The sequence below is a fragment of the Rhinolophus sinicus genome, linkage group LG01 (genome assembly GCF_036562045.2).
Source record: "Rhinolophus sinicus isolate RSC01 linkage group LG01, ASM3656204v1, whole genome shotgun sequence".
Taxonomy (NCBI): Eukaryota; Metazoa; Chordata; class Mammalia; order Chiroptera; family Rhinolophidae; genus Rhinolophus; species Rhinolophus sinicus.
In genome coordinates this window covers 162,779,188-162,794,718 of record NC_133751.1, presented here as the reverse complement: position 1 = coordinate 162,794,718, position 15,531 = coordinate 162,779,188, and the positions used below count along the sequence as shown (strand labels likewise).

The window sequence follows — 15,531 nt, the reverse complement described above, 5'->3', positions numbered from 1 at the left end:
TTTTTTTTTAAATTTTGAAAGTTGTGCCTTTCTTTTATTGAGGAGAATCTTGGTACAAGTTCAATTAATAATCATAATAGATGCATGTGCAGGAGGTAATGAAATGTGAATGTTCATGATTCCTCTGTCAGCTTCTGACCCCCTGTGCTTTGCTTTCAAAGGACACAGCACAAGAACTAGAAGCAGCTGCAAAACTTATGACAGAGAAAAATGAATTTGAACCTGATGAAGTGGCATTGCTTTTTTCTAAAGCTAAATGGCTAGAGGAAGAATTAAACGTACTTGGCCAAAGCATCGGCTCCAGGTCACAAGTCCTGCAAACTTATGTGGCATTTCTAAAGTCATCAGAGGAGGTACGGTACCAATGTGCTGGCAAGGTGGCAAGCCACCTTCATCAGCAAGGTGGCTTCTGCCCGTCTTCCTGCTTTCTGTGGGGATGGAAGCCCATGGAGGTCATTGAATGTCCTCCACCCCAGAGCATGTACTCACTTATAGGCCTTTCATTCACCAAGGCCTCATACAAGCACTAAAAGAGTAAGCTCTTTTACTAAAACATTATACAGCATGTATGTGTAGCTATGTACACAAAAAAGCAAAGTGATTCTGTTGGGACACTTTTTATCTTTATGTATTTACAATATCATAACTGTAGAACAAAATTATTATAAAATAAGTCATCGTCTAAACTTTGGATTTCTTTGAATACCTAAGCAGTTCATGTGATTCATTTAAAATACACAGAATTGGAAATTATGGGCTTTTGCATCTATTCTCAAATCTGTTTTTGTTTGACAGTTTATGCCTCTTGACACGTTACTGCAGAGAACTTCTTCCAAGGCACTATTTTGACAGGGGTGTATAGACAATCTGTAACACTGCCTCTAGCAGACTAGGATTCCATCTCTCAATGGTCCCAGTGTCTTGGAGATGATGTCAGTATTATAAAAGTGCTAGGGTCCTTCCTCATTCAACTCTGGTCCCAGTGCACTCAGAGGCACGCTGCTCACCCTCCTTTCAGGAGGTTCATTAGGAGGTAGAACCAGCAAGGTCACTCAGGGATAAAGCCACCCAAAGTTAGGTAGCGTGCTAGATTTCCATGTTCTCACCTCCACCCTCCCAACACTTTCCCCTTAACCTCCCAACACCGCCGTCTGGCCTACCCACATTTCCTCTGTCAGCTTGCTTTCTGTAATTGTTTGGAGGAGTGCCATGTCCAGACCCTGGAAATCTCAGCTAACCGCTGCCTGCTTTTCTACATCTTTACTCCACCTTTTGTCATTTCTGACTTTTCAAAGTTTCTCTTAGTCCCAACCTCTCGTGGTTTGGCAGAGGTATTTCAACTGACAGGATTATCCTGTTGATAAACATGTTTATTCAGAACTTTTAATGGTGGAGAAGGTACAAAGAAGTGCTTGCTTCCTGTGTCTTCATTGCCAACTGTACCTTCTTGTCGTCCAGTTCAGTAACCCCTTCCATGGCCCACTGTAGCCGCTGGGACCATGAGATTTGGGTTTAGGGCTGAAACCGTAGCTTTGCAAACACTTCCTCACGACAACGTTTCATCCTTTCATCTTCCCAGTTTTCACTTAATCTATTTTCCTATCTGGCAGAACCTTCTGTCCTTCAAATTTTGGCAGTGCTCTCAGTCTGTCACTCTCCTACCCGCTCACGTTTTCCTTTTTTCCTCTCCAGCGCCTGGTTACTCATTTGCGTTTCATTCTCCATGCCCTCCACTTTCTGCCTTCCGCCCTGACTAACTCTGCCAATTCCTAATACTAGATCAATCTGACACTCTTATTTACTTAGCTTTCCTTTCCAAGCTTCCAGATCCTCCTGCGGAAAATCATACAATGGTGCTGATTGGCACTGCTACAAATGTATGAGTCTCTGTCTCAGCTGGGGCTCCCATATGCTCCCTAGTTGGCACCCATTCAGTGGCGATTCTCAAACATCTTCCTCCTTTCCACACTTAAATCTCCGCCAATGCGTTGACCTCATATGTGACTGGAAAAAAAAAATTGTGGCCATTGAGCCTAACTTCCTCGACTTCCAAACCAATTGGCATATTTACGCCTCCTCCATCATCGCCAATAAAGTGAAATCCCTACTTCTGTTCAGCGTTAATCAGAAATCAATCCCTCCCTATATGCTTCCATATCCTTCAGAATATAGCACTAGCCACCTTCTCTAATTTTTCAAGTTTGCTTTTTCCTTTGCTTCCTTCCTTTTGGTCTACAGTTATGCCCACATAGTCTTGTCCTTATGGAGGCAACCACTCTATAATTTTCCTTCCCTTCACAACTGGACTGTTGCAATAGGAAGAAGACATGTCTTGCCTCTGCTCATTCATTCTCTTTAGTCCTCATCCCATGGCAGGTTAGCTTATTTTCTTTTCTATCCTGCCATCTGCCACTTCTTTGCTCCACTGAAAATGTTCCTATAAGCCACTTCCTCGTGTTGACAAATGAAATGGTGTATTTTCAGTCTTCACCCTGCTTAATCTCTCTGCCACATTTATTTAATCCAGTTATTCTTATCTGCTGTGGCTTAAAAAAGCAAAAACAGATTTATTGAGGTGAATTTACATACCGTGTTTCCCCGAAAATAAGACCTAGCCAGACAATCAACTCTAGTGCATCTTTTAGAGCAAAAATTAATATAAGGCTGGGTATTATATTATATTAATTATACTATATTATATTATATCCAGTCTTATACTAAAATAAGACCAGGTCTTATATTAAGTTTTGCTCCAAAAGATGTATTAGAGCTGATTGTCCAGCTAGGTCTTATTTTCAGGGAAACACGGTAGCATAAAATTTACCTATTTTGGAGTGTGATGATTTTTAATGTATTTATTGAGTTATGAAACCATCATTGTACTCCAGTATTAGCATATTTCCATCACCCCAAAAAGAGCCCTCGTGCACATTTTCAGTCAATCCTGGTTTCTACTCCCAGCCTCAGGCAAGCACTGATCTGCTTTCTATCTCTATAGATTTGTCTTGTTTGGGTATTTTCACATAAGTGGAATAATTTTTTCTATTCTATCTACTCCTTGTCCTTTTTCCCAACTCAGTTCCCTTTTCCTGAAGTATGGTGGGTCCCAGAGTTCTTGCCTGTTCTCTTCCTTTTGCACACTCTACACATGTTTCTTACAAAAATTGCACACACACCCATGTATGGTTTCAATTTACCAATAACTCAGAAATGGCTCCTCAGCCCCAACAGTTCTAAGCTCCAGACAAATGCTTTCAACTTCTGGTTATACTAATTACCTATGTATCCTGTGGGCTCCTGAAACTCAGCAAAGCACAATTGGTTATCTTTCCCTCAAATAAGTTTTCTTTCTGTAGTTTGGCATTGGGTTAATGACCTCACCATTTTTCAGAAGTCGTATGTGGAAGCTTCAGAGTCTTTCCCCAGCCCTCTCTCAGTGTGCATTTATTTTGCAACAGGCTCTGTGTTTTTCATTCCAGATTTTATATAATCTTTACAACACCTCTATGTTTATTTACTATTATCCCTATTTTCCAAATGAGGAAAATTTGGGGCTCTGAGAAGTTAGGTATACAAGATTAATCAGCTAGTAAACATAAAGCCTAAGTTTAATCACCAATCTACTCCCTTTCGTTTTTTCCTATTTCAAAGGTCATGCTATCCTGTGTCTCTCTAGAAAGACAACCTGAAAGGTTTCTGAATTCCCCTTACTCTCCTTTTGCACCATGCATTCCTCCGTTGAGGCCCTCCTCATCTTTTGCAGAGGCTTAAAAAAGTTGCCTCTGCCTGTTCTCTCTTCCCCCTGTCATCCCCCCCTTCACTCCTGCTTTCAAAAAATGGTCACTCTAAAGTAAATCTAATCATATTACCTCCTGAAATTCAGGCAGTTTAACAAATGTAATTTGTGAAGCAAGGTGCTAGTACCTTTTACTAAAAGTGGATAAAATATTAAAGTTTATCATTATTCACTTAAAAATACACTGATACAGATTCAAGGGAATTCCTATAATGGTATCATTCTCACTTGCATTCAAGGAGGCTTTTTTGAACAGTTGGAAAGGGTGGATGAATTAAAGTTCATGTTTTGAGAATTGCACACAACTGACAGCCCATCAAATTGACACCCAGCCTGTCGTGCACAGTGCTATTGAAGTACTTACTGATGATTGTCATGCTCATTCTGAGTCACTGTGCTAGCTATCGGTTGCTTCAAACTAATGAGAACGTGTCACATCATGTTGGTTATAATAGAAAACAAGTTGAAACCTGCTGGTGGGTTTTATCCCAGCACAATTATCCTTCTAGCTTCCTTTTTGCCACTCAGCTTGCACAAGCCAAACGTCACCCACACAATCAGATCATTTATCATGCTCCGAGCCATCAGTATTTTCATACTTGTGCCTTCACACAAGTTATTCCTTCCACCTCACCCTGGACAATTCTGAAAGACACAAATCAATGTCACCTCCTTTGGGAAGTTCTCTGTTTACTCGATGCAGAGTTGGTGGTCCCCTCTCAGTGTGCCCTTAGCATTGTGCATAAACGTGGCCTTGAGTTGTAATAATTTGATTTTGGTTCTCTTTCTTCCAGAACTATCTTTGGCAACCCAAGGAAATAAATGCTTAATTCTTACTAGGGAATCTTAGAAGAATCCATGAAGGAGGTGGCATTTTAACTACCTCATAAAGAATGAATAAAAGCAAAAAACTGAGAAAAGCTCATTCTGGGCTGGGGAAACGGGCATCAGGCAAACCGGGCCATGGAGAAATGGAATGTGGGAAATGAGGAGAGAACTGTTTCTGAGCTCCACGTGCAAGCTCTCCTATTAAGCTCATTTAAATTAAGCATGTTGTTCAAAGCTTTAAAATACAGTGACTAACCATTGCCTGAAATCTCTCTCCTTGGTTACATTGCTTTGGTAGTTAGGAGCTCTTTGAGTCTTGTCCTAGTGGCCATTAAACATGGTTCAAAATGCACAAAAACTTGTGGCAAAAATTTTCTCCTATTTCTACATGAGCTAATTACATGTTCATCTATAGTTCTGCAGACACATTTGATTTTATATAAGCTCTATTCAAAGAGAGTGGTTGAAAATAATCTAGTATTGCTTACATTGGGTTAGCAAATGAAAAAAATATAAGGAGGTAAAGTAATGTTTCTTAGTAAGATTAGCTCATGGGAACAGTTTCATATTAACACTTGTACCAAAAATTAGTAATTGTGTGTACTCTTGTTCTGGTTTATCACTTATTAGAAGCAAATCGTGATTTACTAGTATTTTTTCATGGACTTACATTTTTTCTGATTCATATTCCATAATTACATATATAGGTATATATATTCATATATATATATAGCTTTCTTCTGAATTATAAAACTCAGCTTTAAATGATTCACACTGATGTTTGACATAAATTATCCTCATTTACAAAACATGCATATATACAATACATAAATATGATTTTGGCTATAGTAAATAGGTCTTATAGATAATAAACGTGTCAGCCCAATTTACTGCCCAGTGGTATTCTTGTCTGTCAACAACCTAAATAGATTTTCACACCTTTTCAGTAAATTTGACAATATTCAATAATTAAAGAAATCTGGGATGTAGTTTCCATTTAATTTTTATATAGGCTTTTATTGGAATCTAGTGTCATTTTTCTTTAAAAATGTGTTTAAGTGTTCTTAACTTGCATTTATATTCTCCTTATTTTTAGATAGAGGAGCAGTGTCAGAGCCTAAAGGAGTTTTACCAAACTGAAAACCCGCGGCGGGAAGAGGATACTGCTGAGGCCAAGTACCAGTCTGAGTCTGCTGAGCAGTGGCAGCTCTTTTTAAAGAGGAGTTTTTTAACTCAAGACCTAGGGCTTCAGTTCCTTAATTTAATAAATATGGTGAGAATGATATTATGTGAGTCACAGCTTCTGCAAGGATTACTTGTCAAAGTTAAAATCCTAAATTCAAAAGTTCAATTATCAATTAATTAGTAATGTGGATTTAGAAAGTTCGTTTTAGTTTCATTCAACCTAGAACAGTCCTGAAGCCCAGCATTTATATGTTTATTTAATCCTAGACCTCTTGTTACTTTATAATGTGACAGTTATTTTTACTAGTAAGAAGGAAGAGTGACTATAATCCAAATGCAATATTTTTTATCATTACATAGAAGTTCACTCAAAAGTTCTAAGTTACATTGAGAGTGTGCAACAAGGTCCTTCCAAAATTGCCTGGGGCTAAAGACAATGTCTAGGATGCATCTTCATTTTGAAGAATTTCTTACTATAACAGACCTTTTTATAGTGAAGCTCCATTACATTTAGACACACACCCTAAACTTTAGTTGTCCACTTATATTGGTAAAATATTCTAGAATCCTAATATCAACCTCTGACCCATATAAAGAGCTCTGCAGAATTCTTAAAAGATGGCTAATCCTCCTCTCCCTCAATACTTTGGTGTCTTCCTAATGAAACTGAGCATTTCATTGTTAGAGAACGCCAGCTACTAGAAAACGTCTGTTTTAATGTTAAGTGAAATCTGTCTTCATATCTGGTTCTAACCCTCCATAGCGACACAGGGGAAAAGTATTCATGCTTCATTCCTCTTACACATGCAAAGTCCTTCAAACGTAGGAAATAGTTCCTGTGTCTAATCTGAGTCTGTTCTGTGGCTAACCACGTGCAATTCCTTTCTGTCATTTGGGAGGTAGCTTCATTTCTCTCTCCATCCTGATCCTTCCTCCCAGAATTTTCTATGATTTGTCGAAATCATTCATAAAATGTAACCAAAAGTGAAGTACAACTTAAATACCCAGAACAACAAAGTGGACATCATTCTTTACTAGTGAGACCTAAGAGCATACAAGCATTTTTAGCGAGGATTTCACTTTGCTGATTCATATTAAGCTTGGGATTGAATAAAACTGTCGTACATTTTTATTGTAATTTCTGCCAAGCTAGGTCTCTCCCATCTTATGTCAGCTATTTATCTTTTACATACAAATGTGGGTCGTATATTTATTCCTATTTAAAGTCATTTGGTTAGTCTTCCCCCATGTTTCCATCTTGTCAAATTAATTTTGGACCTGCTATCTACTATATTAGCCATCTCTCCTGTGTTTAATTCTATACATTGAGAAAGAAGACTTCTAGCTACAATCTGATAATGAATAAAAGTGTGTAAGGGGCAGGTTGACATCCCAAGCCATTAAGCAATCAGTTAATTAACCAGTTTTTTTAAACAATCATGGATGCTTCAAATAGTACTTTAATCCAACCACGATTTCACAGTGTTTTTCTTAGTTTATAATGGGAGACACGACTCAAAGGGAGGTCTATTTACCTAGTATCCTATCAATTACATACATGTAATCTGACAGAAATCAAGTTGACTCCTGGTGATCAAGGGATGCTTTCCAAAGTGATCACAAATGGATTGATCAGTGATGAATTTATGGCATTGGTCTTCTCTGTAAAGCTTTCCCATCTGTAAATTATGTAATCCATCCTTTTCCCCATTTGAAAGTCAAATAATTTTTCTTTCTCTAATTTTCTGACCCTTCTCCTATTTTCTGTAGATTTGCAAATATATCTGACATCTGCAGTTTTCTCAGTATTCTGAGATATGATTCAACTCAGTCTGGGCCTGAATTCATTTGTACGAGTTGGGTTCCATCTAACCACCCTCATCTACTTTCAGCTGCAATTTTCTCTTCGTCTTCTTTTTCTCAACCTTTGTTGTTTGAAGACCATTCTTGTTAAATATATGTGGAAACAAAAATATACCTTGACTAGTTCTAATTTATCTAATACTATCTTTAAGCATCAGAGGAAACTTGCTAAGCAATTTGCCCATGTTCGTATGTTATACTGTTGTTTATAGTAAAAAATTATTATTTTTTTTATTTGGAACATTTAGAACATGTATTATCTATCATCTATGTATCTTGTATCTATCTAATCTATCTTACATTTTTACTTTGTTCAGTATATATTCTCCCATTTCTTACTTGTGCATTTCTCTAATTTAGACTAATAAGGGAATTCAAATATTTGCAAACTGCATTTTTTTGGTCTTTTTTTTATTACTAACTTCATTTCAGAATTTTTATTTCGGTTATGAAATTTCCATTGGTACTTTTTTATTAGATTTCAATTGCCGATGAAATTCTCTTTCTTATCCTTCCTCCCCCTTTGCTATAATTTTTGACCATATTAACTAAGGGCACTTAAAAGTGTGTGTCAGCTCATTACTACATCGGGATCTGGAGTTGTTTCTACTTTCTACTTTTTATCTTGGTTTCCAGTCATGTAATCTTGTCTTGGCAGGACTAATGAATATTTATCAAATATCAGGCATTATGTATAAAAAATACATAAGGTCCTTACCACTGTCAGATGATAAATAAATTCCTCCTTATTGATAAGAATTAAGAGCCACTTAATAGTTAACTTTATTGGATTAGCAACTGTCTGAGATCAGAAATTATTGATGAAGCAAATAAAACACATTTTTTATTCTCTTCATATCTTTTGGACCATTAGGCTTTAAAAAACACAAAACACATTATTGTTGAAATGTGGTAACCAGTTTGGTTGTTAAGAAGGAAGAAGGCCAGCTGGCATATTCCGCTGGGTGTTCCGCTCTTGATTAGGTTGCCGTGGATCATATTTTCAAGCTTGAAATTGAAAAATTTTCAGTTCATCTAAGTATCATCAAGATCTGAAAAGCTGATTTAAGTGAGAAATCTGGCAGACATCTTGATGAAAGTGCCAATTTACTAATTTATAGTAGTGAATACAAAGGATGCTCTCTGGGATAGTGCCTTCTGTTATCAAGATACCTAGACAGCAAGACATCTAAAGATAATTCATTGTGCCTGAATCTAAGTGGAGAATGGGTAATTTAGTACCCTATTAGACCAGGTTATTGCAGGTTTTTCCATGCCCTTACACCGAAGTAGAGTGAATAGTGTGTTTACTAACTGGACCTTGGGCAAATTATTTAATCTTCCTGAGTGGTCAAAATATTGAAGTCTGCCAAATGCATAATCGCTCTTTTTGGATCCTGCTAGCTAGACATCAACAAATCCTGCGACAGCTTTCCTTTTTCTAACCTCTCTCAGACCATCATACCCTGCTGATTGCAGCGGTCACTGGCATGCTACAGTTTCCAAGTTTTTATTCAGTTATGTATTATACTACATGTTTCTTCGTAGTTTCTTAATAGTATGTGAAAGATACCGTAACTCTATTTTCAGCATAGATAAAATTTATGATTTGGGTTGGATCCTGCTGAGATTTTCTAATGTCGCTTGTAATACATAGCCTCTTGTTAATCATAGTTACAGAATATATCGTTTTATTCCTAGATTCCAAAATTCCTTGGGGAAATCTCATTTAGGACCTGCAATGATGTTTTTTGCAATTAATTGACACTTTATGATGTCTAAATTAATATAAAACATAAATATACAATATTAATGCCATTTAAAATAATTTAAAAATAAGATAACCTGTTGTTTAAAATATCTTGTTACAATTTATGATGCTATCTTCTGACTACTACAATGTAAATGGCCCCTTGACTTTTAGATACTTAGTTGTCATTGGTATTATAGAAATCCATGTACATTTGCTCCTTGAGAATTCAAGGATTTATTGAGAAAGACCATCAAAGTAAGAATCGTTATTTCACCAAACATATATTCGTCTACATTTTTTTAAAGCATTTTTTAACTGTCTTATTTATTTAAGTGTGTTTTCCCAGGACGCATCAGCTCCAAGTCAAGTAGTTGTTTCAATCTAGTTGTGGAGGGCACAGCTCACAGTGGCCCGTGTGGGGATCGAACCAGCAACCTTGTTGTGAAGAGCACCGCGCTCTAACCAACTGAGCTAGACAGCTGCCCCTGGTCTGCATTTTTTGATGTTTGCACATAAAATAGCACAGGGTCTTACTCTTTACCTCTCTTATCCTTCTACCTCCAACTGAATTACCCCTTGTTTACAGCCATTGTTTAATGGCTTTCAAATCAGTCAGCAAGAACATATGGAAGTTGGGTAAGGAAGTCTTTGAATTTAGATACTGTGCTTCTGGTGCACAATAGAGATACAAATAGAGAGAAATATAGATGCACATTTCAGTTCTCACAAAAGGGAGTAACTTGAGAGACTGCTTACATGGGCAACTCATTATAATCTATCCAATGGGATAGTTAAAAGAAGAAAAAGGCCTGGAACAACGTGGCCCCTCATATTCCCTGATACTGAGATTTTGACATCTGCTCTTGAGTCTATTAAAATGAAAGGTAGAATACACTTTAAAATTTATATATTAAAATAACCTTGACTTTAATATTTCTGGATCCCAGTACTCATTCAGTCACCCTCTCCTTAAGACCCCCAAAAACCCCAGACCATAGCAGGGGGCTCAAATACCGCTGGGGTCTTGAAGAACTCAGGACCTGATGTGAGTGCTTAGAGCCCAGCTGTGTCTCTGCACAGGTGTTTCTGACGGGTCTTGATATCAGAACTGTGTTCTGTTTTGGTTGTGATCAAGTGTTTGCCTCCTAGAGTGGTTGTATGCAAAAATGTTGCATTGCTTTGGAAAGAAAAGCCATTTAATAGATTGCTAATTCAACAGGCAAAAGAAAATGAAGTATTCAATGTGAAAAGTAAAGTCCACTTTATGGAGAACACTATGGAAAGCCAGAAGGCAGAAAGGGAAGAAGTCAGCCGCCTCCGGATGGCATGGCAACTTAAAGCCTCTGCAAGCAAGCCTGTGAAACAGCAGTGGGGAGCTTTCAAGGAGCAACTTAAAAAGGTGAGCGACTATGCAATGGGTGTTACTCAGCCTTAAAAAGGAACAAAATTCTGACACATGGTACAACATGAAAGAACCTTGAAAACGTTATGCTGAGTGAAATAAGCCAGATACAAAAGGATAAATATTATATGATGCCACTTACACGGAGTACCTGGAGCAGTCAAATTCATAGAGAAAGCAGACTAGGTTCCCAGGGGCTGAGGAGAAGGGCAGTTAGTGTTTAAGTGGGTGCAGAGTTGCAGTTCGGGGTGATGAAAAAATTCTGAAGATAGATGGTTGTGATGGGTGCCCACCAGTGTGAATGTATAATGCCACTGAACTACACACTTACAAATAGTTAGAATGCTGAAATTGGTGATACATATATTTACCCCAATAAAATAAAAAAAGGTAAAGAAAACCCAGGGCCTGTGCTTTTGTTCATTGGTGGTTTAGAACTACGAGCTCACTCGAGGTAATGAGTGTTTTCATGGGGGTTAAAAAGTTCGATGACACACCATGTCATCACTGGTGAGTAGTGGTAACATATTTGTTGGTGGTAGCAGAGAAAACACATGCCTAACTATCCGATGTTTATTTCAGACTAGTCACAATGCAAAACTTCTTCAGGAAGCTCTTACGCCTATGACTGCACTTGACCTTGGAGGGAGCCTCCAGACCATTTTAGGTCTACAGAAAAAATGGAATGCAATGAAGCCTCAGTTCCAGGTGAAGAAGCAAACTGATAGACTGGAGTTAATGGAAAAACCTTTTTAACTATTTGGTTGCGGTTTACCTAATTAATTAGAACAGACTGGTGAATTAATATTTTTTTTTAAAAAACAAAATATTGCTTTTCTAAAACTCCACTTAAAAACAGATTTATTCTTACTGTTTTTCTGCACTAGTCTATATTAGATGATACATAAACATTCAGGCTACAAAATGTTCTTAAAGTAATCTTATCTTAGATTAATTTACATTAAATTATTTTCTTATTAATATATTCATCATCTATAGTCATTCTAATCATTTTCCTAGGAGGATAGCCATGTTTTAGATCAACGCATCTTAGAACAAGGATGAGCAACCTCTGACACAGAGGCTCTGCTGCTCTCTGCCCCTGAAATGACCACTGTGATGTCACTAGCCCTACCCTCTGGCACCCAGGCTTCTGCCACCCTCCCAGGAATTTTGCTGTGTTCTCCTATTCTCTCTCCCAGAGAGCCCTCAGGATATGTGAGATGAAACCATGAGTCATGTTCCCAGGCCCTGCTGCTAATGCATTCCATAGCCCCCAACCCCTTCCTGCTGCTCCTAAACTTGACACAACTGCCAAAAATGGTTCCCAGTTATCCTCTTGCCTGCATTCTTGTTCTTTCATGCAAAGTTAAGATACCTGTGTTTCGTTTTGTTTTCTTTGTCACTACTTTGTAAATGTTGGCCTTAAAGAATCCCAGAATCAGAAGATTGAAGGTTCCTTTAAGGAATATCTAATTTAGGTTCCTTTAAGACAAACTGATATAATATCACCACCCTCACACACACACACACACACACACACAACATCGTAGCCCACAGTGAACTCTTCATTCAAACTCTTAGAAAATTCAATTAGCCTACATGTTAAGTGCATTGACATACCATGTGTTATTGCTTATTTGCATTTTGCGTGTGCTTGTGCATGTGCCCCTACATGTGCACGAAGGCGTATATGTATAACTCCGTGGCTTCTTTAGCTCTGTCACTGTGATGTGCATATATTTGATGCCCACTTGCTCGATTTGAACTTAAAGACCCTTATTCTGTCACTCTTTTGCGAATTATTTCTTTAGCCTCAATCATTTCCATTATTTTTATCTTTGCTATAAAATCCATCCCTGAAATTATAGTAGCTTCTTCTTTGAGTTATCCACCCTTTGCAAGTTCTCCCTGACGATCTTGATTCCTATGAGGGATATCTGAGTAGTGCTGGGTAAAAGGAAAGGCAATTTATCCCTCCCTACATGTGGTAGCTATTTGTAGATTCTGAGTTGACCACATTTAAAGCCACATATCTATTTTGCTGTTCAGCTGGCGGTTCATTCTCATCATTCTTTTATCGTAGAGGACAAGTAATTCCCCAATATATTTTTATATTTGTTTTCTCTTGGTTTTCTTGCCATACCACCTGATTCTGTCTGTATCGAATATCAGAGATGACCATGGCTTCGTAAAATATCTGAAATACATTTCCTTAACAGATCACTAGAATATCTAGTGTGCTATAGAAATACATGTCTTCCCATTTCACCACCTAACTTTGAAATACTTTTTTGCATTGCTCATCATTAAAAAAAAAAGAAAAAAGAAAATCCTGGGAAAACAGGGACGAAATAATGTAACAGTAGCCTCAAACACAATGCCTGGATTTGTGGGAGTGGGGGTGAGGCTCCCAGTAAGTTTTTGTTAACAAATGAGAGAATGATTGGTTATTTAGATCTTTATACAGTCAGTTGTAATGTAAAAAAGCTCTCTAAATGCTGGATTTCTTTTATTGCTGTCAACCCTTTAGCAACTGAGTGATGAGGTGCAGTACATTATAAAAGAATCAGAAGAACTAGGTGCCAAAGGAGTGCAGGTGAAAGAGAAGTCTCAACAGCTAAAGGAACTCATCCACTTCCATCAGAAACAGAAAGAGAGAATCCGAGACTACCAGGACCTCCTGTATAAGACAGTCCAGTTCCACCAAGTCAAGGAAGAGGTGAGGCCTGTCACAGATGTCTGGAAGACCCTCAGTTTTAAACTATGACGTTAAATACAGCTTACTGTATAACAAATAAAAGCCAAATTGCTTCTTCTGATATGAGGAGCTTTCCACAACTTTTCTCTCACTATACCTCTAGCCTCCCTATGGTCCCGCCTAACAACTCCTTTTATGTCCCTTAAAGATGGCACGCACATTCCTAACTCCCTGACTCTCAGGCTGCTGTTATCCCACAGGTCCTTTTGCCTCTTCTCCACAATCTAAACCCTGTCTGTCCTTTCAACAATCCTGCCTCCTCACTTGGACTGATTTTCCTCTCTTCTAAATTTCTAGAACTCTCATTGCTTATTCCCCACATCTGTCATTTTAGCATCTTGATTCTTAATTACTTTTTACCCCCAACTCAAATGTAAGCTTTTTGAAGGAAGAAAACAAATTCAATTTTTGTTTTTTTGTATCTCAACTACTTGACACATAAGTGCTCAGTAAAAATTCAGTTATTAGCCTCTATTCACAGAAAATGGAGATACATTGATATCCTTTTAAAATAGCCTCTGAGTTTACTCAGATCATAGGCCTAAATCTTGCTAAGGTTTTAGGCTGTGATGAAAAAGAGTGTTTTCTTCTTTAATAGAACTGACAACAGTACCCTATTCCCAATTTTACCCTATTCATTTGCAGCATTGTAACTGTTGCTTGGCTCTGACACTAATAATTATACCTGGGCTTGGCGGCAGCTTGACCACTTAATAAAATATAGGAAATAGGCTTCAAAAAAAAGCTGTGTTTATAAAAATATTAAACTCATACTAATTGTTAATGTCCTATCTTACAGCTGGAACATCTCATCAAATCAAGAGAACTGGAGTTTCTAGATCAGCCCAAGGAACTGGATAACGCTCGTGATGCCCAGCTTCACCTCCGTCGCTCTCAGGAAAAGCAGGCACATATAGACCATCTCCACAAACTGGCCCTTTCCCTGGGAGTGGGCGTCATCTCATTAGTGCAGCGGCCGGTAAGCAACTTAGAACACCACCATTCATGCCTAATTTGAGCTGGGAGCTGGGCTACAATAGAGAAAAAAACCAGGCAGAATGCCCGGTACATGTTAAATTAAAAACTACATTCGACCATTGGGGTAGTTGTTAGTGGTGGGTTTCTAACACCTCTAACAAAAGAAAAACGTTTTATGGAGAAAAAAATCTGATTACGAAAGTCTTGTTTGATACATCGATTCTTATGCTAATTAAAAAAAGGTAGAGATGTGTTGTCTAAGACAGCAGTCAGTTTTTTCACATTTGAAATGTGCCTAAAGAAACTAAGGAACTAAACTTTTAGTTGTATTTAATTTTAGTTGAAAAATTGACACTCAGTGTAGTTACTGGAAAACTTTTAAGTATGTTCAGAACAACTTGGCTATGGAAATCTACATTTTAAACTCCAAACTCTGCAAAATTTAAATATAGATCAAGTATTTCTGATATAAATTTGGCAACAATTGAGATGTGCCTTAAGTGTGAAATACACACCAGATTTCAACACTTGGTATAAAAATCCTTATTAATATTTTTAAAATTTGGGTACAAAAAGTTTTATTAATGTTTTTTTATATTTAGGTGCATAGTAAAATTTTGATATTTGGACATATTTGATAAAGTTATATTGTAAAAATTGCTTTCACTTGTTTTTTTTGTTTGTTTACTTTTTAATACTACTAAAAAATTTAAAATTATTCATGTGGCTCATGCTTTATTTCTTGGACAGTACTACTTTAGCATTTCAGATCTGGAAAGTATCCTAGAGATCACATAGCCCAGGACTCTTATTTTATAGATGAAGAATTTGAGGCCCAGAGAAAGCCCAAAATGAAAGAGCCTCTTGGTGGAAACCAAAGGTTCTCGGTGCTAGTCATTGGTCTGATTTATTTGACTTAAATGACCTTAACAAAGGAGTCTAAAAGAGAAGGAAATAATTCCAGA

General features: G+C 37.5%; 1 protein-coding gene across 4 annotated transcripts in view; it reads left to right on the top strand.

Moving 5' to 3' along the window:
• CCDC141 (coiled-coil domain containing 141) overlaps positions 1-15,531 on the top strand; it is a 168,252-nt gene that overhangs the window by 119,638 nt on the left and 33,083 nt on the right. For all 4 annotated transcript variants that reach the window (XM_074338695.1, XM_019739337.2, XM_019739336.2 and 1 more), the window contains 6 exons: positions 162-353; positions 5,721-5,897; positions 10,645-10,824; positions 11,410-11,535; positions 13,361-13,549; positions 14,388-14,567. In XM_074338695.1, coding sequence (XP_074194796.1) covers positions 162-353; positions 5,721-5,897; positions 10,645-10,824; positions 11,410-11,535; positions 13,361-13,549; positions 14,388-14,567 — 1,044 coding nt within the window. The remainder of the gene's footprint in view (positions 1-161; positions 354-5,720; positions 5,898-10,644; positions 10,825-11,409; positions 11,536-13,360; positions 13,550-14,387; positions 14,568-15,531) is intronic.